This window comes from Mus pahari, chromosome 5 (assembly GCF_900095145.1).
Source record: "Mus pahari chromosome 5, PAHARI_EIJ_v1.1, whole genome shotgun sequence".
Taxonomy (NCBI): domain Eukaryota; kingdom Metazoa; phylum Chordata; class Mammalia; order Rodentia; family Muridae; genus Mus; species Mus pahari.
The window spans coordinates 142,690,445-142,718,006 of NC_034594.1; the positions used below are offsets into that span (position 1 = coordinate 142,690,445).

The 27,562-nt window shown below is 46.9% G+C and overlaps 1 protein-coding gene across 2 annotated transcripts in view; it reads right to left on the bottom strand.

Moving 5' to 3' along the window:
- C5H1orf226 (chromosome 5 C1orf226 homolog) overlaps nucleotides 1–27,562 on the bottom strand; it is a 289,584-nt gene that overhangs the window by 16,513 nt on the left and 245,509 nt on the right. For both annotated transcript variants that reach the window (XM_021198117.2, XM_021198116.2), the window contains exons 6-10: nucleotides 23,320–23,461; nucleotides 14,179–14,345; nucleotides 12,339–12,518; nucleotides 5,214–5,379; nucleotides 3,710–3,862 (exon numbers count right to left, since the gene is read on the bottom strand). In XM_021198117.2, coding sequence (XP_021053776.2) covers nucleotides 3,710–3,862; nucleotides 5,214–5,379; nucleotides 12,339–12,518; nucleotides 14,179–14,345; nucleotides 23,320–23,461 — 808 coding nt within the window. The remainder of the gene's footprint in view (nucleotides 1–3,709; nucleotides 3,863–5,213; nucleotides 5,380–12,338; nucleotides 12,519–14,178; nucleotides 14,346–23,319; nucleotides 23,462–27,562) is intronic.

Here is a 27,562-nt window from a genome sequence, read left to right on the forward strand (position 1 = left end):
TTTCTTTCTTTCTTTCTTTCTTTCTTTCTTTCTTTCTTTCTTTCTTTCTTTCTTTCTTTCTTTCTTTCTTTCTTTCTTTCTTTCTTTCTTTCTTTCTCCTCAGACAGGATTTTCTATCCTTGGCTGGATCTGTAGACCAGACTGGACCTGAACTCACACAGATCCACCTGCCCCTGCCTACTGACTGCTAGGATTAAAGGTGTGCACCAGCACTGCCCAGCATGGATTCTGTCTATATTGTGTCCCAGAGCTGATGATACCTGGCTTAGGAAGTGGGTACAAGGAAGGGGGACAGAAGAAACAGGTTAAATAGAAGTAAGCAGAGACAATGGGAAAGCTTTTAGAAATAAGAAAGGTTTATTTAGCAAAAGCCACTAACTAGTGACAACATCCAAGGGTAAGTGCACTTACATCAACAGAACCGTTTCCCAGAGAGCTGACCCAACAGTTAATGACGAAACAGTTTTAGGAAGCAGAAGGCTAGGGTAGGTGGGAGGGAGGAGAGGTGAGAGCAGTCGAGCAAAGAGTAAATAAAGGAACACAATCCGTAAACAAGGTCAGCTGAGAGCGAGGCTCAGAAAGGTTCTTACAGACAGCATCAGTAGAAGCAGGAATGTAAGGAATACAGCTTCCAGTTCCCATGTGCAGTCCATCCTGTGCAGAGACCTGTCCTGTCTCTGCAATTGCGAAGCCTTGTTTGCCCGAGAGCTTTCTTGCACCTGGGGCGGGCACCACTAAGGAACCCCTTGGTGTCCATGTGTCCTCCACATAGGGCAGAGCAGAAGGATGAAAAGGAGGAAGGCAGAGTTGAGTTAGCAGAGCGAGGAGCAAGGAAGGATGCTGCTGCGGGGAATCAGGTCTGTGACATTCCCTGTCCTGATCATTGGCCTAAATGGAGGGTCGGTGGCTGGTGACCCCACAAGGCCCCTAGATCTATTCTTGGTTTCTCATCTCCACATACCAAGTGTTTCCAGATTTGGGTCTTACTGGGTAGGGTATGGCACATGAATGAATTCTCCAGGGAAGTCTTTAATATCAAGGAAAGGGGAGGGTCAAAAAAGACAGAAACCAAGGGCAAACAAAGTCTTACATGAGTCTCAAGTCGGCATCTATCCATCCATTAGCCATTTCTCCAGTTCTCCCATCCCTTCCATTCCTTCCTTCTCCTTTACAGGGTTTTAAAAGCCACCATCTTGCCCACATACTGCATTGTATCCCACAAAGCCCTTTCCACCCACAGTCCACACACTTCCACTTGTTTCTGATTTTACTCTCAGCCCCCGCTCACAGGAAGTAGACCTCGAGGAAACAGACATCCCACTCACTCTGATACACAAAAGCCTACATCTGAAGGTCTTAGACTCAAGGAACCCTGGATTGAGTAAATTCAGCTCAGCCTATCTTGAATCCTGCCATCTGCCCCCTTCAGTTTTGTGGACCTCACACAGGGCATTCTCCCTTTCTTGTGTATCAGAACCTCCTTCCAATGGTTAATTAGAAAATTAACAGAATTCTACCTTGTCAATAAAATCAGGGTGGGAAAAGAATACAACTCTACTGTTTATCTGAACACCCTGGAGAATCTTTCTAGTCATTTCTCAGAAGTCCAAAAGTATGTACACACCACACACACACACACACACACACACAGCCACCCCATTCTTTTACTATACACACACCACTCCATTCTATTACTATACACATACACTTCATCCTATTACTACACACACACAGCCACCCCATTCTATTACTACACACACACACACTACTCCATTCTATTACTATACAGACACACTTCATTCTATTACTACACACAGACACACACACACAGACACACACACCCCACTCCATTCTATTACTATCGACAACCCCATGCACTAGGGAGTGATAGTATAAAGCTATGATAATTTCCTTTAACTCTACTGCCTGTTTTGTTTAAAAGAAACCCCACTATGGCTATAAAAAGGGCCATACTTGCATTTCGATACTTTTCGAAGCAAAGCTTGGGCTGAACTCCATCCTTCCTTACTGTCCCTCTGATAACACTGCACTCTGGCCTACAGCTTGTCCAGGATGATCATGGCCTCCTCCCCACATCATATAACTTTGAATGTTTCCCTTCAGAGGTTGAAATAACTATTAACCAGTTAAGGTCTTACAGGAGAAAAGGAACTTTTCTCCAGGGTCTAGCCAGCCGATTATTGAGTGGAGACCCCAAGGCAAGGCCTAGATGGTCAGAGATTAAGGTTGCACTTTTAACTCGTGTGCTCAAGGCAGGTATCTGCAGAGAGCTAGGCTGGGGTGGCACAGCTGTGGTCCCTGATCTGATCTAAGTGGCAGTGATTTTGAAGGGTAGACAGCCTCAGCTGTCAGCTTACATCCGTTTCTTTCTTCCTCTCTTTCTTTTTTCTTTCTTTTTTTTCAGTAAAAACTGACCACTACTGACCAGTGGCAAGGACAGGTAGAGAGCTAAGGCAGGGGGTTCTGGGTCTCTGAGACTTACACAAAGGCATAGTACTGCCAAACCTTAGGCAGGCACAGCCCCCGAGGCAGGAAAAGGGATAATATGAGAGCTCTTAGTCTCATTTATATGAGCTGGGTAGCAGGCAGGAGATGGGTCGGGGCAGGGTTTCCAAACTGAAGAATCAGATCTACATGAGCTGCAGCAACCTCATCAGCACCCCTAGGCTAACCCTCCCCTAGGCTAACCCTCCCTTAGGCTAACCCTCCCTTAGGCTGACCCTCCCCTAGGCTTTCCCAGCAGGGTCTTCAATCCTATTAACGCTCCCAGCTTCCTCAGAAGCAACATCCAACACCCAGCTAGAGTCAATTCCTAGTTATTCACTGTGACTTGTGTCTCCGGTCACCTCCATGTTCACCGAACGGCAGAGCTCACTTTCCCAGCAGCCCTGGGAATCGTCCAACATCTACGATCTCAGCCAGGGCCCGGGGAAGGAATTCTCCTACAGCAGAAGGGAGGGTTAGGCAACTTGTAGCATCCTAACATTCAAACACTAAGTACCTGAGAAGGTACCAATGGCTTCCTTTCATGGTCTGCGCCACAGAGACGGGAGAACGTAGGTCACCGAGACATGGAGGACAGATTGAGTAGAACCTGACGACAGCGGTGGCAGCAACAGGCCTTCCAGAACTGTAGTTCTGAAGATGGACCCATCCCAAGGCCCTGGGTTCTGGAAAGCCTTGCTTCCATCCCATTCAGTCATTAGCAGAATGCAGGTGCCGATTCCTGTCTCTAGGAATCCAATTTCTTCCCCCCATTTACCTTCCAAAGCAAAATCCCAACCATCTTCTGAAACCCTACACTCTCCACCCTGGGTGTTATCCTCAGCAGCGCTTTCCCCTGGGCATCCCCAGCCAGGGACAGGCAGACGTGACCCCCCCACTTGGCATCATGCTACCACCTTCGCCAGCTCCTTGCCCTGCACCTACACGGCGATCTCATCATCCAAACTGTCACCCAACTCCTGCCGCTGTAGGACATTGAGCAGGCGTGGCAGCTCTTCCTGCGACCACGAGTCACGCTCCTCACTTTCGTCTGTGTTGGACTCATACTCAGAGGCGATGCCTGACTCTCGGAACTTGATGAGCTCCAGGCTACCTAGGAGCGGCTCACCCTGTGCCATCGGCTGGGTATCCTCAGGCGGGAGGAAACGGAAGCACTCCAGCTTCACCAAGCAGTCACGCCTACCTAAAGGGCTGCCCACTGGGTGGGCAAAGTCAGCCAAGCCAGCGCCCAGCAGTGGTGAGTGTAGGTCCTCTGGCTTAGGGGTGGTGGATTCACAGAGCACAGGCAGGGCACCTGAACGGAAGGTGATCTCCAGCAAGCTGTCCTGGGAGCCCACTGCAGGGAAACGAAAGACAAGGAGAGAGGCAGGGTTAGGCAAGGCTTCAAATGTGAGCTCATCTATCAACCCCTGTAGCGTGGAAAGGACTGACAACTTCCGTTCCTGAAACGGTCCTCCCCTGACTGGCTCTGTAGCATTGCTGAGAGTTTTATAGATTAATCCAGTGCTCCTTCTCTTCCACCCCAGCAGCTTCAGATGCACTTGGCTATAGAAGAGCAGCTTTCAGAGAGTTGGGGAAGCTACCAAATGCCCTGTAGTGGATTTGTGATGGGGGATGAGGGAGGGTACCAACCCAGCCACACTCCACGTAAGGGCTAACAGTGGAACCCTGTGAGGGAGGAATGTAGACACTGGCTTACACACTGTGGCTCCCAGCTATACCGATACTCAGCCTGGTCTCTGACTACTGCTGAGGAACCCCAGTGGGCTGGACTGTATAATAGCTAAGGGGCAGGGTAGCTTGAGGGAACTCCTAGTCTGGATAGAAAAACATTAGATTTGCAATGACTCAGTGTGAGTCTAGGCTTCACTCACTGTTTGCTACCTGTGTGGCTCTGAGTTACATATTAAACCTCCCTGAGTGTTTACTCAGTTGTGCAAGGGGGCATCACAGCACCTACCACTACAGAGAATAAACAAGCTTACACACTGAAAAACTACTATCACAATTGTGTTTGTAATAGCTGATCAACAGGGATTTGTCTGACCTCAGTCAAGATAGACTTCAAGCATACCCAGAACCACCCATAGGTAAGTTTATGATGAAGGCCTGCACCTAGACAGCCTATTGCTTCCCACTCCAGCTTGGGGGTATCTGGTATACAGGCAGCAAAGACTCTCAGACCAGGGACTATAGTCTAGTTACTGTCACTCTGGTTATAATTACTCGGCTACCTGATTGATTAAATGGATATACGTTTCTCTGTGACACAGAATAGTGAGTGGACTTTATAGTGCAGAGAATCAACTCTGGAGGAGTTTGTATGTCCCACAGAGCTCACAACATGATGCCCCATATGGACTCAGTATATGTCCATTGGGAAATCCCTCTAAGGAAGAAATGGGATTGTTTGAAATATAGAGTGGCTAAGCTCCCTTTCAGGAGAGAGTAGATAAATGTGGTTGTGTCTCCAGGGACCTTCAAGGTCAAGTTTGAGTAGTGGATCGAAGGCAGCCAAGATGTACTCTGGTTCTGCAGGAGATGTGAAGACTAATAATGTTGACTAGGTTCTATTGAAATATAAAGGCATCATCAAGGCTTCAAAAAAGCATCCCAGGGTTCATGGAAAGAATGTGTTTTATGAGGCTTGGACTCAGGTGCCAAGGCTGAACGGGACCCCAGCTTACTGGTGTTCTGTCCTGACAGCTTCAGCTCCAGCTCCTGCACCTGCTTGACCAGCAGAGAGATGTGCTGGAGCATGTCTTTGTTCTGCAGCAGGAGCTGGTGCACTCGTGCCTGGGCCTCCAGCCGCGCCGCAGCCTCAGCAGCCAACTGATCCTTCAGCAAGTGAACCTGGAGAGACGAGGAGGCAGGGAGACAGGAGAAGGGACAAAGAAAAGAGAGGGACATTAATACAAATGACAGTTGCCAATGGATGGTCAGGACCAGAGATACCCCTTTCCACATTCAATACGAAAGGAAGAAACCCTTGCATGGAGAATGGGCACTTGGGTTTGTAATATTGGGAAAATAGCCAAGAGAAGACAGGTCAATGGCCCTGTGGACCTTTCTATAAGCATCAAGGACCATGATGTCCCTCAGGCACTTTTCTGAGTCCCATTCGAAGTGCAAGATATAGTGAAGACATTCTCACTTCCTGCAATGTCCCTGTGGATAAACTACCCCCCATCTCTATCTTAAGAACCCATTTAGGCCCAACACAGCATACTTTTCTAACTAACTTCATTTTGTTTGAGAGGGGGGCTCTTGATATATAGCCCTGGCCAGCCTGCTACTGTCTACACAGAGCAGGCTGGCCTTGAATATGCAGCCATCATCTTGTTTCTGCCTCTTTGGTGCTAGGATTCCAGACATGTGGTATCACACCCAGCATTACCCATAATTCCTTTCAAAAAACAAAAATAACCAGGTTTGGTGGAGACATGCTGTAATCCTAGTCCTTGGGAAACAGGACAATTTTGAGGTCAGTCTAGTCTACATAGCAACTTCCAGGCCAGTCAGAAATACCTAACAAGACCCTGTCTCAAATCAATTAAAAAATAAAATGCAAACAATATATTAGCTAAACCACCATAACATCTCCCCACACCGGCCATCCATAATCTTTATAATCTTTCCTTCCAATTTCCTGAACATCAATGTGATAAGGCACAGGAAGTACAACTCTATCGCTATTAGTGAGCTGGTTATATTAAAGTTTTCTTATGTCTGGGTATCAGCCTCTCTGACTTCCTATTTTCTTCTTATTCCCAACAGATGCCCATAGAGCCTTGATTCCTTCCCTGAAGGGGTTAAATGCTTATTGAGTGACTTGCAGAAGTGCTCTTCTGAAAACCATATAAAGGCTGAGGTTATTATTATAGTGAGCACCTCATTTATTCATATCCTTGTGGAACAGGGGCCAGTCACAGCATACTCAACCCCATTCCTGGTGCATTTCACCTTGGAGGTGAAAACCAGTGGGAGGAGCGGGATTAAATTATACTCTGGCTTTAAAAAATTAGGCAAAAGGTCAGTGCTCTCACAAACATGATTCTTGTGCTCAGATGTGGACCAGCAGGATTTTAGAAGGCTCTGGAGAAAGGGAAAGGATGAGTTCGGTCACCTGGAACCAAGTCAGACTAAAGGGAAGATGGTTTTCCTGGACCTAAACCATGGTGTTGACAAAGAAGCAGAGTGTGTGAGATGTGGGCTGGAGGAGAAGGCCGGATGAGGGGAAGTGTTCGCCGGCTCCTTTTCAGGCAAAATGCTCTTGATTTCTCAAAAGCAGTAAGCTGTAAAAACTCACATTTTGCTGAGGCTGATCAAGGCATCTGTAAGTCTCCACATCTGCCTTCTTGGGACATAGTTCTAAGAAAATTACATTCGGGTACGGTGGGTGCTTCCTTCGCTGTCCAGTTCCTAAGCCCTGACCTTGCAGTTGGCTCTGCTTTGAACTGAGCAGAGCCACTAATGAGATTTACTGCCACTTTCCATTAGTGGATCCTCAAGGTTGGGCTCATCCGTTCCCCAGGGAGAAGATGCCTAATGAATCTAAAGAAACGTTGTCCTCTATAAAGGACTGCTGAGGACAGAGTTCTTGTCCTGATCAGGGTGCCACCCCCGACTTCGCTCTATCATATTCACAGGAGGGATGTGAGGAGGGGGTGAGACCAGGGAAAGATGTGTCAATAACATGTAGCCTGGGTTTCTGATGCTGGGTGGCTATGAAATCTGTAGCTTCCTTGGAAACTGAGGCACAGAGAAATTTCACCCAGGAATCCCCTAAATCCTGTTTGAATCTAAGAAACAGGGAAAGGGTTGTGGGAAACCCCTACCTGTACCCCGCCCCCACAAGAAGGCAAGCTTAAAACTCTACTGGCCCCTACTGTTACTTACATGAAATAAGAGTACCCTTGAAAGGAATCTACCATCTATGGATTAGATCTCTCACTTTCTAATGTTGGAATCAAATAGAAATGCAAGACAGAAATATGGAACATGGCTGCACACCACTAATTGGCATCTGTTATGAGCTACCTACACACCTGCTATACACCCTTGGGTACCAGCATCCCAACAGAATAGACCATTAGGAATCAAGTATGGAACTAGCAGCGGGGGTGTTAGAGTCTTTCCTTCTGAGATAACTATAGGACATTTTCTCTGGGCCTCAGCTGCCCTATCTGTCAATGGGGAGGGCTGGCTAGGGGCTAGTTGATCCTGCATTCAGAAAGACAGTCGTAAACACTAGGGGCCACTTGCTAAAGGGTCACTGAGAAAAGTCCTCAGATCCCCATAGTGACATCTAAGAATCAGGAAGGAGAATAAGAAAAAAGTTGTTCCTTCTTGCAGGCGTTAGGTGAGATGCTTCTTGGGCGGAGCGCTATCAACACCCGAGAGACTATCCTCCAGTACTGTGCTTCTGGTAAAACCCGTTGACATTAAGTGCCGTGAACAAACGCCCCAGAGTCTAAGAGCCTCTTGGCCCCAATTACATAAGGATTTTACCTCTGCAAGCACAGAGCTGGATCCTTGCAGATGTTTTTAGGCTCCATAAGCACAGAAAGAACATACTGCTGTCACTGCCCAAGCCAGCACTAATGAGCCACCTGCTTCTGCAGCCATTGGAAGTGGCATGAGGCCTGAGGATCAGAGCCCTGAGCTGCAGAACTAACCCCAGGCCAAGTAAGGACAATGCGGCTTAGACTTCTTCAAACGCTGAAGCCGAGTTTATATGGAGTTGGAGTATCAAAATCAGGTAGTGTTAGCTTTATCCTTGGTTTGGGCTCTGTTTCCTCAATGTATGGCAGGAACAGAAGGTACCATCTTATCTGCCCTCCCTGACCCCAATCATAGACAAAGAATTTAACATCTTTTCACAAAACTGTCCACAGTACTTTGAGCATTGACTATTCCACTCAGACCAAGCTGGTGGCACAGACACAGCAATGTGGCACTGAGTCACATGCAGTGTTGGTGTCTCGCTCTGTATCCCAATCCCAGAACAACATGTATAACACCAACCCTGATCCCTCCATCTCTGCACCGCTCCCCAGACTCTGACACTCACCCTCAACCCACCCAGCTGGCCACCACCTCAGACCATTGTCCCACTCACTCACTCTCCAGCCTACTTGCCTGGACTCCAGCTCCTCCATCAGAAGTAGGGGCAGGGCCAGGCTGAAGTTAGGGAGTGGGGGGCACATGGAAATGGCAGTGGAGATAACCAGAGCAATTTGCGCCCCACCCCCTTCCTCATACTAGATGGAAGCAGAGGCAGGTAGCGCTGTCTCAGCATGCATATGCCAGGGACTTGGGCAGGGCTGGGGACTGGGAGAAGCCATAAGGACAGATGCTATGTAGAGGGCCTGGGTGGAGGCGCAGAGCGTTTCAGCACTGTTTCTCTAACTACAGCACACACACAGGACCACAAAGCACAAAGCATAAATAACAAATTACTTGTTCCTAAATAAGCACAAGTAGCAACAGGTAGAGGAGCTCTTTAAATAGCAACAATGAGCTTTGCTATCTTTATTTTTTTATTTTTTTCTCAAGAGCTAGGCTAGGGCTTGGCAAATGATGAACAGATCTGGCCCACTTAACCACTGTCAATCACTCACAATCCTGGAGCCAGGCAGTCCCAGCATGCAGCTATGCAGGCACCAGCTACATTCCAGGTACCATTCAAGGTGTGGCTATCTTTTCATCCACATCCTTGAATTTCTGGGCCACTGTAAAAGCAGAAAAGCTAATGCAGCCAGGCAAGGCTCATGCTGGGCTGGGAGAACTTCAAAGGGACTGGGGTAAGTCACTATTTACACACTGAAGAATGACCTGGAAATACTTAGGAGTTGGTTAACACCATCTTTGACCCTATGTGTGTAAGACCAGGAAGGCATGTTCAAGATCAGCTCTGAAAGAATTGAGGTGAGGCTGGAAGAGGTCTTTGGAGGCCTTAGAAAAAGTCACGACATCAAAAAGAACTGAAGATAAGGTTAAAGACAACAGCCAGATCAGACGGGTACGTGAGAGCAAATGCACTGGGGGCATAAAGAATGCAACAAGCTATGTGTGTTAAGAGCACCATAGCTGCATGAAATTGGGGCTTTACCTTTAGATTTTATACTGAGAAGTATTACACAGGGGCTTGGAAGCTCAGAGAAGCAGAATTTATGTTCTCATGCGAAACACTGAGATGTCATACTTATTGAATTCTGGGGACTACAGAGAGTCCAACGTAAGACAGAGACCCTGCAGTTTGCCAGCAGTAGTCTGATGGAACAAGTGAAAGCTGACCTTTCATCAGAAACTAACCTGTCCTGTGGAAGAACCAAGCATGCTATAGTTGGTTGGTTGTGGGTGTGTAAACAAGGCCAGGATAACCTGTCATCAACTGACCTGCGTATCTTATGTAACAGATTTTACTCATGGATAGAGATAATAACAGAATGGCCTTGGATCAGATCCTAGGAGTAAGAGAGATTGAAGAGGCTGGGTTAGGAACTCATCTGCAGGACCAAGGAGCTAAGGGTTGACTGAGAGGTCCGATGGTTCCCTACTGTGTCCCTGGCAGTACAGAAGATGCAGATAGAAGGAAGGTGGTCAAGGACAGGCCGAGGACTATGTTTGAGAGGCCATCAATGACCTTAAGTCTAGTTTGAAAGATTCTGGAAGCCTGCCACTTTCCTCAAAGTCACTGTGTCAATACAGGGCATTGATGCCCTCCGGTGGCCTTTCATCACATCACCGACTGAGCTGAGAGTCCAGCAGCTCAATCAATGCCAACTATATCCAATAGACTCTGAGCTTATGAGAGGCTTGGGCTGACCAACCCGGTAAAATACTTGGAGCTTCGGTGCTTGTGAAAGGAATCTGGAATAGTATACTGCACTCTTTCCTTAGACTCACTGTCTTCCAGGAGAGAGGCAGTTGGGCAACAGGGCAGGGGCATGGGTGTTTTGTTAAGACAGATACTTGCTATGCCAGAAAACCACTCTTGGGTTTTGTCCCGATTGCAGCAGACCTGTGGTAAGTTGTGGGTCTGCCTGACTGTAGGCCGAGAGCTTCCCTCGGCTGCCACAACACCGTATGCAGATTAGACACTTGCAACTGGGTTCCCTTTAGCACTTAGCAGAGCTGACTTTCATTTCAGGTGCTTTCTGATAATAAAAAGCATGAATATGCATCAGATCTACTCTTAGATCAATAATAATTACTTGGGGATTGATAGGCCGAAAGAGAATTGCTTGGGTAATGGATAAGTATTCAATGGGAAACTTGGGGAACTGCTGAGCCTTGGAATGGGCCAGGACTGAAATGCTCAGGCCATCTTCCTGTCATCCTGCACCCTGAGGAGGAGAGTCTCAGATGGTCATGCTGTCATCAGCCAGAGATGGGTTCTTTCATTTGACAAAGAATGATTTTCCCTCTAAAATATAAGAAGGTATTAGTGACACCCTCTTTCTCTGTCACTGTTCTGGATACACCTGTAAGTCCTCCCACCTGGCGTGGCATAGCCTCTGGTTTCCCACCCCCACCCCACCTCTGAGGCTCTATCTAGTAATGTAGAACAAAGTGAACCACAAGGCTGGTGCCTTGGGTACAGTCAGCGAAGTCAAGATGACAAGAGAGCTCTTTAAAGCCACACCCTTGCTGATTTGATTAAGGATGCTTCCTGAAAGTGCACAGAGGAAAGAATCACTCTGCCAGTGGGCTTCGCTTCACTCAGGAGTCAGGAGAAGAGGAAGGAGAACATACAAGAAGGATCGGTAAGTTCTTTCCAGAGAAGCCTGCTCCTTGTACTGTAGAAGACGGGCAATCTAACCACACAGTCAAACCTAGCAGATTCAGAAGGCTGGTGCATACAGTGGCCTTCCCAGATAACTTTACAACTATCCTCTCTTCCCGATCGCCTTTACCTGCCCACGTAATTCCTGACCCTGCCTGGCTCTGGCTTCAGACTCCAGCCTTTACATGGAACTCGAGCGTGTTTCTTCACCATCCCTGACTTGCCCATAACAGAGAGAAGGCTCAGCCTCCTGGTCTCCAAGGAAGTACAAATTACCAGTGTCCTCCATAGAAATGAAACTCAAGGACTCCTCCGAAAACAAGCAAGGGCGATCGGCCCAATTTCCCACAAAGCAGCTATTAGCCCAGCCCGACTTCAGGGCATAGACTCCATCTGGATGCTAAGAGGTAGCCAGTTCTTCTCAAACGGCTCAGACCATCTCCCTAAATTCCTAAAAGTTCACTGCTATTATAACGAATTCCTAATCAAGTACTGTCTGGAATAAGTGGACCACTAATGGAGGCTGGAGTACCCATTACGGTCAAGAGTGTTTGGGATGCCAGAGTAGCAGTCTGTGCAAGGATGCTGGGCACAGGTTCATACTTGGAGCCGTTTTAAGAGTTGTATCATAGCCATGCCTGTCCTAACTCCAAGGGTATCCCTTCCCACCCCAAACACAAGGACACAAGGCAGGAAAGGGAGGGGGGCCTGTGTACATCTTTTTTCCTTGGTAAGATCAAGTCATTATCCAACAACATCAGCCAAGCCAGCCAAGCCTAATTCAGAGCGAGGGATACATGGGGAACCAATATGTTTTGTTTTGTTTTCCATTTTAACTGCAGTCCCCATCTGTCCCCCCTCCCCTTTGACTTCCTGGAACCCCAACAAGCAATGAACCCATAGCATGAGCAGTTCCTTAGAGCTCCCTAGGTTTTAAACCTGCCCTGAGCCCCTTGCTAGGGAAGGTGCGTCAAGCCCATGAGAGTGGAGCCTGTGAAGAAGGGAGGAGGCTGAGGAGAACCTGGGCCACAGCCACTTGTGTCTGCTGCTGCTGCTGCTGGAGGAGCTGCTGGAGGAGCTGCATCTGGTGGTGAGTGGACAGGGGCGTCCCCGTGCCCAAGCCTGGTGGCTTCGAGGAAGAGGAAGGGAGCAGCATGCGAGGGGAGGCTGTCAGCATGGGCTCCTGAGGATGGGGTGAGACCTGGGAAGAGAACACAGAACGTGGCTCAGAGGCAGAAGTCACCATTGAGGTCCCACTCTCACTGTAATAACATTTATGGTGGGTCTACGGGCAGAGCAAAACCCACACACTGGAGATGTTCCGTCTTGAATGACAGAAGAAGAGCTCCTCGGAGGAAATGCTGGCACACCTGCACTGGGACCACATGGTCAGAAAGTTCAATCTTCATACTTTGGTAACACTTGCTGCTACGGTGGGAGACAGGCAGCTGGCAACATATTTCTCAGCCCTTATTTCCAATTATCCACCTTGAATTGGGGTTCTAGCTTTAGAATCTATGTCTACATACATGGCTACCTATGTCTACATACATGGCTACCTATCACGCTGCTACAGGAACAAGAGGGAGCTAGCCCCAGTTCTTTCCTGTGCTGTCCTGTGCTTCCTCTTTCAGGGTCAGATGTCCCTCCCTCTCCCATCTCTCCTCACAGTGAGGTGAGAACATTTAGATATCACAACAAAGGACCCAGGGGGACCTCTGTGAGTTAGGTGACCACAGCTTCTCTCTCTCTCTCTCTCTCTCTCTCTCTCTCTCTCTCTCTCTCTCTCTCTCTCTCTCTCTGTGTCTCTCTCTGTCTGTCTCTGTCTCTCTCTGTCTCTGTCTCTCTCTGTCTCTGTCTCTGTCTCTCTCTGTCTCTGTCTCTGTCTCTCTGTCTCTCTCTGTCTCTCTGTCTCTCTCTCTCTCCCTCTCTTTCCTGGTGGACATTTTTACCCAGACCCTTCCTATAAGTCAGAGTTCAATGCGAGGGAGGTATGTCCTATTTCTGGTGGCTCTGCTGATCTTCAGACACATAGGAAAAAGGCACCCGGGACAAAGGCCTATTGCCTCTTGTAGCTTAGTAATGAGGCATCAGAGGAAACAGGAGGCACTGCACCCCAAGCTACACAGGTGTTTCCTCATGAGCTGGCCTGATGGAGGATGGCCTGGGAACCCCAGGGTCACGCCACTGGTCAGGAACTTTCCCTTTGGCTTTTATTTTTCTTAGTCTAATTGTCTTCAGGTTTGAATTTAGTCTCGAGGCCCTTGGGGTTTATTTCCCAGGTTATTAGAAGCCCCCTTAGGCTTTAGTCATCCCACCTGTGGAATGTCGGGCTGGGGGTGGGAGTGAGGAGGCCTGCCTGCCTCAGTGTGGTTTCTAACAGGCAGTGAGCCAGTTTCCAGACTCATCAGAGCTGTTACGCAAGGGTTTTGAAGACACACAACCAGTAGACAAGGTGAGAGCGCTCAAACAGCCTGGTGTTTGTTTGTTTGTTTGTTTGTTTTCGCTAAGTCACGTGAGATTACCTATATCACTTTGATCTTCCAGACAAGCCCTGCACACATACAAGATGCTGTTGTGTGGGGGAAAAGGCAATAGAACATTGACCAGAGTCCCCAGGTGGGCAACACACCTCAGAAATGAACTCCACAGCATCTTGTATCAGTGGCTGCTGAGTCAGCAGAGATCAGACCGCCCCCCCTCTAGGAGGTAATGAATATGCTCCCACATTGCCACAGTGTGACAGAGCACCTCACTCTGAGGCTGCCACAGCAGGAACCATGAGGCAACTGAGGGCCCAGAGCCATAGCTGTCACCCAGCTTGCTCTCAGTCGCCTGGACCACACATGACGATCACCTACCGCTGAGTCTATGTGGGGGCCTCCGTCCTTCCCTACAGCATCCAGATCAGTCACACCTCGGCTGAATTCCAGAATGTCATTCCCAGGGAGTGGGACCTCCACAGCGTCAATGTCGGTCTCCTCTGCAGTGGCTGTAGAAACCTTCTCAGCTCCCGTGAGCTGGCGGCCTGCGGGGACAACAGGGAAGGAAACAACGACATATGGAACAACTGTACCTCTTTAATGTGTTAGTTCTCAGTCACTCAAGCTCAGGCATGCCATGGGCTGACATGTCACACACCCTTTCATTCGAGTTACACCTTTTCAACCCAGTGTGATATGTCTCTTCAGTATCATCCTAAAGTCCAGAAACAAATGAACATTCCTCATGCTGGATGCCTGGTACATTTCTATCAGCAAGATGCAGAGATTCTAGAAGAAAAGGGTTGGTATCTCTGCTGCATCCCGGCTCAGGCCTCAGCTTCCAAGGTCCACAGAGACGATCTCCTTATCCTATATTTGGGATTATGTTTGTCACCATGTTTTCCTGTTTTGAGATGGGGGCTTCACTCTGTAGCCCAGGATAGCCCAGAACACACTCGCTAGCCAAGGCTAGCCTCCAACCTATGCCCGTCTTCCTTTCTCTGCCTCCTGAGTGCTGGGATTACAGGCATGGGCCACTATGGCCTTCTAGGTTCATCGCTGTTGCCTTCAAATACAATTCCCTAATGGTTTTCAGGGACCAAGCAGCAGTCGGAACATAGAGCAGGCAGGCTGGTGACAGCGGGGGTGCAGAGAGTACGAAATCCCTAATGCTGGAGCTAGCCCAGACAACCAGGTGTGAGGCATGTATCTGCCATGCAGGACAATTGTGTCAGTGCTCTGACAGGAAAAGCTTCCCTGATGCAAGGGCTACAGCTCTGATAGGAAAGGTATCCTGACAGTCCGGGATCAAGAAATACCACAAAGTCACAATGTACAATAAACCTCACACAAGAGGTGTGTAGGAAGAGACACAAGATGATGGCTACCTCTGCCAAGGTGAGAAGCCACAGGAAACTCAGCAGGAGGCAGGCTTTATATAGGGTTTCTTGAGGGCAGAGTTTTCCAGGGTGGGCATTGGAGAGGTTGAAATCCAAGCCCAGGGATTGGTGGGATTTCATGCTCAGGGATTGGTAGGTTTTTGTACTCAGGGATTGGTTAAGTTTGTTCCCCACCCACACACACACACACACTAGGAAGTGAAAATGTTCTTATACCAGTGGCTGTAAATCCTTCCTATGCAATTGTGAGCAGTGGTCTGGGGAAATAAGCCTGGCATTTACAAGTCAATAGCATGCTTGGTTTTCCTCTGGGATCTGAGGTGATGCTCCCCTCCCCACGAGGGGCATGAAGGCAGTTGGTCCTGACGCAGCCTGCTAGGGCACCAATTCTGATATCCCTGGAAAATTAGCAGACATGGAGCCCAGGACTAACCAGGCTAAGCATGTGGATGGAGAGCTAGAGAAAGAGTCAGCCTGTGGAGAGAAATTTGCCATGAACACTGGTATGTCTGAAAAGAACCCAGGGACCACATCCAGGAGAAACTTCAGTACTTAACGGGGCGGTAGAAGGGTCTGCAGGGATGCTGAGAACAGAGCACAGAGACAAGGAGGAAAGAATGGAAACACTAACCTGAAAACGAAGCTGGACAGACAGAAATAGAGACGACAGTGGCAGTTCCTACGGGTGAGGGCAGTAGACAGTAGGAGGCGAACAGACACGGGTTGCAGGTATACCGGGTGAGCAGCCTGGAGCCCTAACTTAGGACGTGGGAGTTGGCTACTAAGATACACACTCATTTGCTCAGAGTAGAATAGGCATTCTTGCCAAACACATGGAGGGATTATATATGTATTCATATATGTATATATTTTTGGTTTTTTGAAGCTGGCCTTAAACTCTTCCTATGTCAGCCTCCTTGGATGCTAGGATGACAAGTGTGTGTCACACTGCCCCAGGTTTTTCTTTTCTTCTTCTTCTTCTTCTTCTTCTTCTTCTTCTTCTTCTTCTTCTTCTTCTTCTTCTTCTTCTTCTTCTTCTTCTTTTTATTTTCTCCTCCTCCTCCTCCTCCTCCTCGTCCTCCTTCTTCTTCTATTATTATTATTTGGTTTTTCAAGAAAGAGTTTCTCTGTATAGCCTTGGCTGTCCTGGAACTCACTCTGTAGACCAGGCTGGCCTCAAACTCAGAAATCCGCCTGCCTCTGCCTCCCAAGTGCTGGGATTAAAGGCGTGTGCCACCACTGCCCGGCTTATTTACTTATTTTTATTCCCTTGTATGTATGTGTTTGGGTGAGGATGTGGCAGTATGCACCTGTGTGCACTTGCATTGAGTCCCCAGCGATGTGGATGCTAGGGATCAAACTGACGTTGACAGCCTTGGCAGCATCTTTACCTGGTGAGCTCTTGTGCTGGGCCCTAGCAGGTTTTCTTTTCAATAAGCCCTTCCAAAGGCCTCCCAGTCCATACACACACACACACACACACACACACACACACACACACACACACACACGCTGGACAGTTGCTACATGCTACATGGGAGAAGGCATACCTCCAAGGAAATGGGATCTCTCCCAGGAAACCCTCTCCGGGAGGATTCTGAATGAGGGTAGGTATGCAGCACCAAACCAGCAATAAAGGATTGAAAGCAGTAGCCCCATCTTGTGCTGATCCCCAGGGAGAGCCAAGGGCAGCTGTTGCCAAAAGATTCAATGGATATACCTCCTTCACTGCACAGGGAGCAGGAGAAGAAGGAGGGAAAGAAGAAAGACAGGCGCAGAGCAAGGAAGGAGAGAGGAGACAGGGTGCCAGTGAATAATAACGTTAACATCCCTGCTGAATCCCAGAAGAGAAAGTGCAGACATCAAAGAAGCCAGGGGAGCCTCCAGCCCTTGCCCTTTCCAATCTTCAAGTGTAAATAAGTTTCCTCTCTACCATCCTGCTATCCCACCACCAGCAGGGCTCCACTGGAAAGATAAACACTACATTCATTGAAAAGCTCCCAAACACAGAAGTCGGATCCCCACAGGAAACCACCGTTTTCCTCTGGACCTTCACTGGAAAATCCTTCTGAGGAAAGCAGATGGGAAAAGAGAAAACATATTGCCTGTAATTTATGCACAACACAAAGGTGTGTTGGCAGTATAAAGGAAGGGACCGGAAGAAGGCAGTGAGCAGCCTTCCCAAAGAAGAAAGGGTTCCAACCCCGGATCCAAATGGTACTGTCTGCTGACACTTGAAGCAATCCCAGCTTCATGATCACACTCAAGTCACCCGGCTCACACTGCTAGCCACACTGCTGGTGCTGTGAGCCTGTTGTATACCAGGCCCTGCATTCATTTTGCCTGCACTCTCTCAGCACCTCAGAGGAGAACCAACATCTAACAGTTGGTAGTTTGCTGGAGATCTTTTTATTATTATTATTTTCTTTTATTTACATTTCAAATGCTATCCTGAAAGTTCCCTATACCCCACCCCCCCACACCCCTGCTCCCCTACTCACCCACTCCCACTACTTGGCCCTGGCCTTCCTGATAGGGCAAGGTAGGGCCAGGATCAAAGTTCAACTGCCTAAGAGTTCCCATGGCCTCTTAGCACCTCACTGCCTCCTCGATTCTGTGACAGTCAGCAGTCAGTGCTAAAGGGTCAAGGCACCACAGAATCCAGGCATCTAGCAAACATTCTAGAGGTAGATCTAAATACCTTTTTTTTTAGTTGCAATTAATATTTAATAGACCCTACAATAATTAAGTCGATGCCTATATGTGGATAGACTCATCTGACCAGATGGAGGTTCGAACAGAACAAAGACTAATTCATCTCCATGAAGAAGAGAGGATCTACCAGTAGACTGTCTTCACGCTCAGATTCACTCTTCCCTGGATCTCCAACATGCAAACTACTGATTTACCAGGCTTCTAGTCATAAGAAAGAAGTATTTGAAATGAACCTTCCATTAAACACAGGCAGAGATGGAAAGCAGGAAAGAGGTTTCTCTGGAGCTATGTCAAGCTATGTTCAGTTGCTGGGGAAGAGAAGAGTCCTCAGTGGAACTGGGGTGCTCTTAGTGAGGTAGCTTTCTAAATCATCCACACTTCTGGGAGGAGCCCTGATAAACTCACTGGTTTACAAAGCCAGACTTGGGTGTTCTTTGCTGTCAGTGGCCACTCTGGGCTGAAGAAACATTTGTTCCTATCTGTACAGGCGAAGTCAAGCAGCACACACACCTACACACAGTAATAGAAACATACAGATGACATGTCATGCATATCCTCCCCTCTCATGTCACTCTAAGGCCACATCCTTGTCTATACCAGCAGGTGCCTCCCTTCCCAGCATGACTTAAGAGTGTGCCAATTCACACTTGACTGACCCTGAAAAGACACTGTGGATGAACCTTTGGCGTCCTAAACCTAGGCTTGAAGAAAGCACTCAGGGTAGTTAGTTTGCTTTCTACTGCTGGGACAAGCATCACGACCAAAGGCAATTTGGGGAGGGCAGGGTTTGTGTCCCTTATAAATGTTGGTCACCATCCATCACTGAGGGAAGTCAAGGCAGGAACTCAAACAGAAGCAGAACCACAGAGGAGGGCTACTTACTGGCTTGCTCAACCTTTCTTTCTTTCTTTCTTTCTTTCTTTCTTTCTTTCTTTCTTTCTTTCTTTCTTTCTTTCTTTCTTTCTTTCTTTCTTTTTCTTATTTTTCTTTTTGGTTTTTAGAGACAAGGTTTCTCAGTGTAGCCCTGACTCTCCTGGAATTCACTTTGTCAACCAGGCTGGCCTTGAACTCAGAGATCTACCTGCCTCTGCCTCCTAAGTGTTGACATTACAGGAATGCACCATCACTACCTGGCAGCCTACTTTCTTATAAAAACAAATGCCACCTTCCCAGGGGTGGCACTTACACAGTGGACTGAGCCTTCTCACTTCAATCGTTTATCAAGAAAATCAAGATTATGCCACACAGCACAATCTGATATAGGGAATTTCTCAATTGAAGTTGTCTCTTCCTAGGTGATAAAAATGAACCAGCATTCTGGGCCCAATACTACCTGTGGAATACCAATTACATAATTACCACCCTCAATAAAGTATGTGGAAAACGCCAAGCAGCTGACAACTCATGTATATTAATGTGAGCTGAGAAAATTATCTCTAGAAAGGCAACAGGCCAGGCCAGGTATGGTAGCGCCTTTAATCCTAGCACAGAGGCAGGAGGCAGAGGCAGGAGGATCTCTGTGAGTTTGAAGCCAGCCCGGTGTACGTAGCAACTTCTAGGACAGACAAGGCTACATAGAGAGATCCTGTCTTTAAAACACAAAAAAGTAAAAAGGCAACAGAACAGAGAGGTAGTGCTGCCCACCATAACTGGAGGGTGGGTGGCTACCGACTCTATTACAGCCAGAAGAGAACAACCATGTCAGACTCCTCTGTAGCCACTACCACCATCATGGTCTTCCAGCAACACTCATTCAGCTGTCCGTGCTCCTCCTCTATGTCTATCACCTCTACTCTATTAAATGCCCCCCAGACCAAGTGTCATCCTTCCCAATCAAGGAGGTGGCTTAGAAGTCACTCCTGTTGAAATTTCTTCCTCTCCACGTTGATCTTAGCACAAGGTAAGCATTTTGTAATGACTGGTGACAGTGGTTAAAAGGAATGCTGTCACTGGCTGCACACACTGTCAATTTATTTGACAAGTAATCACTGTGCTAGGAGGTGCCTATGCTCTCGAGGCTCATGGCCCATTACAGATAGAATAATATCTATATTATATATCCATAATAGATATTTCTCCACCTGGCACATGGAGGGCTCAATGTTAATGCCAACAGCATCATCTAGGAGTGATGAGGACCCAGAAACATAGCAGGAAACAATGTGTTTGAGTTTCTGACCAGGGAAAGGGAGAGAATGGGAAAACAGAAGCTGGAGAGGATGCCTCCAAGAGGAGAAAAAGAGAGTGTCCAGGATATGGAGGAAGTCTGCATGAAGGGGACACTTGGCCACTTGGCGGAGGGCATGGCGTTAACAATGGCTGAAGGTCCATGAAAATCCCAGAACAGGAAGGAAGGGGTTTAGGGTAAAGACAAGACATGGGTGGTGAATAAGACTGGAAACAAAGAATAGGACGTGATCCCTACTGGGAACACCATGGATTGCCCAGAGTTATCTCCTTGGCATGCCAGGAAATCACAGCAACTTGCCCAGCAGACGGCTGCAGGAGCTGGTGTTGGAGGGAAAGCACAGTTCCTCCTGCACAAAATAAGACCTGAGGGCAGTTCTCACTAACACGCCAGTCCAGGCCATCCTGACCTCCCTGGCCAGCAGCTGAGGGACAGAGTTGATTAGCTACTTGGAAATTACAGCAACCACTTCAGACAGGACTTCTGTGATGACAATGGTCTTCAAATGCTCAGCTTCTGGGCACCACCCTGTGTCTAGTCCCCTCCACTCTAAGAGTAAACGGCTTCACCAGAGACAATGTTGGCTACTTTCTGGTTAGAATCTCTTCATGTATGTGTATTGCAGCTGCCAATGCAAGTGTGGGTTTGAGAGCTCTTGAGATGTAAGCTACCATTCTCCACTAACAAGGTAGCAGGGCACTGGCAAAGAAGTGTTAACAGAGGTTGGGGTTGGGGTTTAGTCTACACTGTGCTCACAAGATTAGAGTTTGGTCCCCAGAATCCAGGTGGGAGAAAGCCAGACATGGCAGGAATGTACTTATAATCCCAGCATTTGTGAGGAAGAGAGGGAGAACCCAGGGGCTTGCTAGCCAGCACCACAGCCTAGGCGATGAGGTCTAGCCCAGTGGAAGAACTTGTCTCAAAAAACAAGAAGAAGAAGAAGAAGAAGAAGAGGAGGAGGAGGAGGAGGAGGAGGAAGTAGTGAATGACACCCAAGATTGTGTAGTATCCTACAGTGCAGAAGTGAGCAGACAGATTCCATTCTCTGAGTAAAGTGGTCAGGCATAGGTCTCACAGAGCATCCAAGAGAGACCAGGAACTCTCTCCATTGTACTCTCCACTCCTACGCATGCATGTGAAGTGTTTGCCAACGTCTGCTTGTGACCCCAAGCCCGAGGTCTCGGAGCACAGAGGTTGAAAGATTTTACATTTATACTAGAATCACAGACCATCCTAAGCACCAAGTGGTCCAGCATACACAGGAAGACACAAGACACTGCCTAGTGATCATTTTTATTAGCCAAGATCACTGTGATGCTCATGTTAGCCAGGGAGCACCCTCGGTTGGTACAAACAAGTGAGCCAAGGAAGAAGCAAGGTGACTCCCTGGGGTCACGTAGAAACAGAGCACTAGATGAAATGCCAGGTTTCCCTAATTTATGACTAATAAATGTCCAGGGTAGAAAAGTTGTAAGTGCAGTGGGAAGCAGGTCTTCTGGCCATCTCAGTCACCCAGCAACCTTTTACAGAGTGATCCATGCCCCCACTTTCTTGTGTATCATGCTGTAAAGATTCTATGCATAGTAAACTTGTATGTGCACACAGATAAAACATATATGTATACTCACATATATACAGATAATTATGCCTATGTACTTATAACAATAAAATGTAATTGGCAGCAAGTATAGCCATAGTTCATTTTAAAATGGCTTTATGCCAGTTCACATTAATGGTTCAGTCTTCTTAACCACCGTGCGATAGTCTCCTTTTGTATTGAGGAGTGATCTCATAGCCAGGCATGGTGGTGCATACCTTTAATCATGAGGGCAGGGGACAGAGGGACAGAGGGTTAGTGACAGAGGCAGAGGTACAGGCAGAGACACAGTCAGAGGCAAGTGGATCTCTGCAAGTCTGAGGCTAGTCTATTTAGGAAGTTCCAGGATAACCAGTGAGACTCTGCCTCAAAAAAAAAAAAAAAAAAAAAAGCCTTTTATAATCCTTTGGTTTTATAACTGATTCTTCACTTATATAACCATATAGAATGTTCATCACTTCACATGTATGGGTCTATCTTTAGAATACATTCTTAGAGACACTATGAGGATATTTTAAGAGTCAAAAGGCCTGTAAAATTTCAAGTTGCCTAGGTATTTACACATTATTCTCCCCAGGGATCCTAAATCAGCACCCGTGCCTGGTTCTAGCTCTGACCTGTGTTGAGCTGTTCAGTTACTTTACATCAGTACAGCTGTACCTAGACACATATACAGGAATATTTACTTAAATATAGAAAGCCAGTCCTATATTATTTGCTTTTTCTACAAAACTTCTACTCTCGTTTTTAAAACTTCCACACATTTGTGCTCAAACAATAAGAGCTAACATGCAGATGTCTAGTGCTTTCTGCGTACCAAGCATCAGGCTTGGGCTTTTAAAATATGTCAGCTCATGCAATTACAATGTGCCTCGGAGGCACACACTATGAGCTATTTTTCAGAAGCACAGGTTAGGGCTGAGTAGAACATACCCTTGACTACCTGTAGCTTGGTAACTACAGTGCAGACCAAGAGTCTGTCTGTCCAACCACATGGCAATATTGCTATTTAAGTATAAGATTTATTTTTGTGATTTTTCTAACTTTTTGTTTTTAAGACAAAGTCTATATAAAAAAAGTTGGCCTTGAACTCATGATTCTCCTGCCTCTCCCTCTCTGTTCTCTAACTTTTTGGCTTGAATGCTTAATTTATCTGACAGTCAGGATGTCTTATCTGCTTTTAGAATGGTATAGTATGTACATGCCTAAGGTTACCATGATGTTGCCTTTGCTGTTAGAAATCTTTGACATGTAAAACACAGAATTCATGTTTATGATGTTCGGGTTTTCTATTCAATACTATGTTGTGGCCTTCCATTTCTCAAGCAGAATATGTAATCTATTCTTAAACGCTTTATCTTTGTTAAACTGTCAACGGACTTCTTTTCCCGTCGAAGTAGTCACAGTGGATATTATTTCTGACTAGTTGTTATCGGAACACACTAATGCCATCTCTCCTGGTGCAGGAAGCTGAGTCAGGAGTTCACATTTAAGGTCAGCCTGTGCTGCACACTAAGAACTTGTCACAGAACTAAAATAAACAAAAAGAGAACAAAAGAAAAAAACTAAGTGATGCAGTGGTGAAATGATTAAATTAGTTCTGAAGCCATGGTGCCTACCTGGGTCTCCTGAGCCATCGCTGTTCCTCTCACTTTCCCCATCTTCCTGGCCATCTGCATTCTGCTGTGTGTGCTGCAGGCTCAGCTTGTGGCAGACTTCGAAGGCCTGTCCTACTGTCCGTACGATTCTCATAGCCTGGCTCTGGGAAGGAAGAAAGAAACGGTGAAGGATGCAGAGATTCCACAAGGACACAACAGACCTTGGTGGCTGAGAATGTACAAGGTGATCAGAAATCTAGGCAGCCAGAAAAGGGAAGAGGTGGAAATGTCCAACATTTCTCAGATGCACTGTTACTCTAGAAATAGAACCTATGTTGCCCCAGTTCTGAGGCAATCGTCACCTGAAGACAGGTGCCAGAGGCAAGCGTTCCGATTCTGGACTTCAAACCTGGCGTGGCCTCACTTTGTCCCTTCCAGAGTAAAAGTAGTTCTGATCCTTCAGAATCTGTCACCAGCCACTATCAAATGTCCAATGAGCCCACCAAACTAGGAGGGACTCAGCCATCTCCAAATGTCAGGTTTCCTAGGAGCTTCCCTGGATGGCACTCTGTGGGGCTAGAAAGGCAAATGCAAAGAACCACCTGAAGCCTGGCAGCAACACACACCCATGGCACACCCATGGCACACACACCCAACACACACCCATGGCGGCCAGCAGAGAGTAGAGGCAGGTCTCTCCCCAGGCCTTTCTTTAAGACATTATATACTCAGGTCTGCCCACCAACTATACACACCAGGGAGAATCTCTTCAGTCAACGGTATCAGGAAAAGTAAGTATTCACACGCAGAGGCATGCATTAAACCCACCCTTACAACATATATAGAAATTAACAAAATCACCACATATGTAATTAGCACCTTACAACATATGTAGGAATCAATTCAACTGGATTAAAGATTTAGGAATTGAAACTATAAAGCTACTCAAAGAAATCAGGAATGAAGCCCCAGGCCCTGGTTTGAACAGTGATGTTTTGGGGCGTGGTGCAGCTCCTTTCTTGCTTTTATTCTGCTACTTAACTTCTTCCTCTAGGACCCCGATAGGAGTGCTCCTGGTCTTCCAGGATTCGACCACTTAATAAGGAGAGGTAGGGAGGGCAGAGAAACCTTCCCAGACCCAGCAGGCATGGTTGGGGGAAAGGGAAGGTGGTCCCTGGGTGTGGTCTCAAAGGTTTTCCACCGGTTTAACCAGTTTGTATAATTTGGTGACTAATGACCTCTCACCAGCTTTCAAGTATTGAAAATGGAAAGTGTGTAAAATATCTCCGAGCCCAGAGTGAAGAAAGAAAGGCAAACGTCTCTCCACCATCAACCGTGGGCTACTTTACTAGCCATGCTCTGAATGATCTGAGTTTGGGCGTGACTACTACATATTGACAGCATACAGTCTGCTGATCATGTTCAAGACCTAGCCCCACCCAGGGGACATTGCCAGTCAGGGAGGGTTTATTAGAACAAGGCAGCTGATATTGCATTGCTACACTAATGTCCAGTGCTTTGGTAGGCCTAGGGCATGCTGCTGGGCTTACACTTCGATTTACTTATTCACCTCAGGAGACTGGTATTTGTCTGTATCTCCCATAGCATATTTGTGAACTCCTTCCCAAAACATGAGAACCTGAACTTTGAGGGCATGGTTCTAACGAATCAATGACAAACATAACAACTTTCTACATCTTTCTTTACTACTGCTGTTGCTGCTACTGCTGCTGCTGATGATGATAAATAATTTGAGAATTTCGTACAATATATTTTGATAGTATTCACCTAAATTCCTCGCTTTAATTCTTCTCCACTCTACCCCATATGCCTATCCCTCCGAGCTTCATGCCCCCGCCTCTTTTTTAGTAATCTATCAACTATAATCTGTGCAGTCCATACACTTCTGTGGGGCCATTCAGTGGAGTGTGAGCAACTTTGTCGGGAGCTACACCTTTAAGGAAAGCTGACTGTCTCTGCTCTAGAAATCATAAATTGTCCTTACTTCCTTAATCAGGGGTGGGCTCACAGACCCCTCCCACGCTATACTAGCACACCAACTGCCTTAATTCTGTATAGATCATGTGCAGGTAACTACAGCTGCTGTGGGTTCATGAGTGAATCTCCATCACTTTTGACCATAAAGATGCTCCTTGGTCAGGAGGATGGATGAGGAAGCTCAATCCTCAGGTGAAAAGAAGATGTACTCCAGCCTCAGTGATAACCCTGTGCCCATCGTCTGCTTTTCCCTCCCTATCTCCTTTCTGCAAAAAATAATAGACTGCCTATCTGTGATGGTTTGTATATGCTTGGCCCAGGGAGTGGCACTATTAGAAGGTGTGGCCCTGTTGGAGTAGGTGTGTCACTGTGAGTGTGGGCTTTAAGACCCTTACCCTAGCTGCCTGAAAGCCAGTATTCTGCTAGCAGCTTTCAGATGAAGACACAGAACTCTCAGTTCTGCCTGCACCATGCCTGCCTAGCCATGCTCCCACCTTGATGATGATGGACTGAACCTCTGAACCTATAAGCTGGCCCCAATTACATGGTGTCCTTAAAAGAGTTGCCTTGGTCATGGTGTCTTTTCACAGTGGTAAAACCCTAAGACACTGTGGCTTCTCAATGGCAAATAGTAAGTGGCAAAGCTCATTTACTGATGCATTGCATGTGTGGGCGTTCTTTTGCCTGCCAATGTCCCTTGCATGGAAGATTTCACTCCCTCTCCCCAACTAACTTTCACAGACTTTCCTCTTCTAGACCTCTTCACACTAGGCAGAAAAGCTAAATGTTTTAGGTCCTTGAAATAAACATGGATAAAACTAAGTAATATATAAAGACCAAGGGTTTAATTTTGTGACTTTCTTATATAAATTAACCCAGAAATCTCATTCTGAGTAAATATTTTTAAGGACTGGGTCAGTTTTCCCCATAGTTCCCAGAGTTTAAAAAAAAACCCTCAGTTTCTCTCTTTAAGATACAGGCACACAGGAAACAAAATTCACTCCCAGGTATGTTGCTATAAACTTTCAGATTTTCCCAAGAAAGAGAGGGCACAACTTCCATCCCCTCTATAAATCACAGGCATTTCCATTAACTAGCTTGTAAGATATTAAAATTTTAAAGGTCCATAAACATGCCCTTGGACTATGGGATTGGACAGGAGCAGGGGTAGGATTTATAAAGGTATTTTCGGATTTATATCAGAGGCTGGGGTGGGTGGGAAATGCCTTTACAGGGAATTTTTATCTCTCATGTATCCGAAGCTGATAATGGATGGCTCTCAGGACTGAATACATAAAACCTCTGAATTCTGGCTCACTCTTCCTTCTGCCACCTTCAGCAAGGACAGAGGTGTGGGCACATCTACAGGTTTGGCTGCCTAGAAGCTCAAAATGGCTGTAAGGATGCACATTGGTTTTAATGCTCAGGACATACAGTCCTTTGACATTGGAGTGCATTTTCTTGAATCAACAACTGACTGTGAACTCTATTTGATCCCTTGAAGATGAAGACCACGCTGGGTGTGCCTTCCCCCATGTTGGAAGGGGCACGCTGTCCCCTCAACCCCTGATGTCCTTCTACCCTCCCCTTATCAGAGTTTTTCCACTAAGGTTCTCTAGGCCACTGAGGATGTGAATTAACAGAATGTGTCTCTCACTGCATCTCATGTACTGCATGGAGAACTGGTATGCCAGGAATATAGAAGACACCTCCCACAGGGCTCACATACAGAGGTGCTCAAGAAATGCTTTATTTTGGCAGGTGTAGTGTCATATTCCTATAATCCTAGTGGCTGGGAAGCAGAGGCAGGAGGATGAGGAGTTCAAAGCCATCCTTAGTTATATTTCGAGATTTTGTCTCGGCTCTGTGGGGACGACCTGAGTTTGATCTTAAGGACTCACTGTGGAAGGAGAGAACCAATTCCTGCAAGCTGTCTGTTGATCATGCATATCATGATGGGTATGTGCACATGCGCGCGCGTGCACACACACACACATACACAAAGAGAGAGAGAGAGAGAGAGAGAGAGAGAGAGAGAGAGAGAGAGAGAGAGAGAGTTAATTTAAGTCTGTAACAGAAATGTGAAGAATTTCAGAGAATCTCTTTTTCTATACATATCCTAGGGCCAAAGGGCCACTGTGTCTTCCCATAGCACAAGAGGAAAACCCATAAGGGCAGATGTACCTCAGCTCTGAGCTAGCCAAATGCTTCAGTGCAGGAAGAAGTGGGTGACTATGACTACAACTTGTACATGTGCACAGTTGGT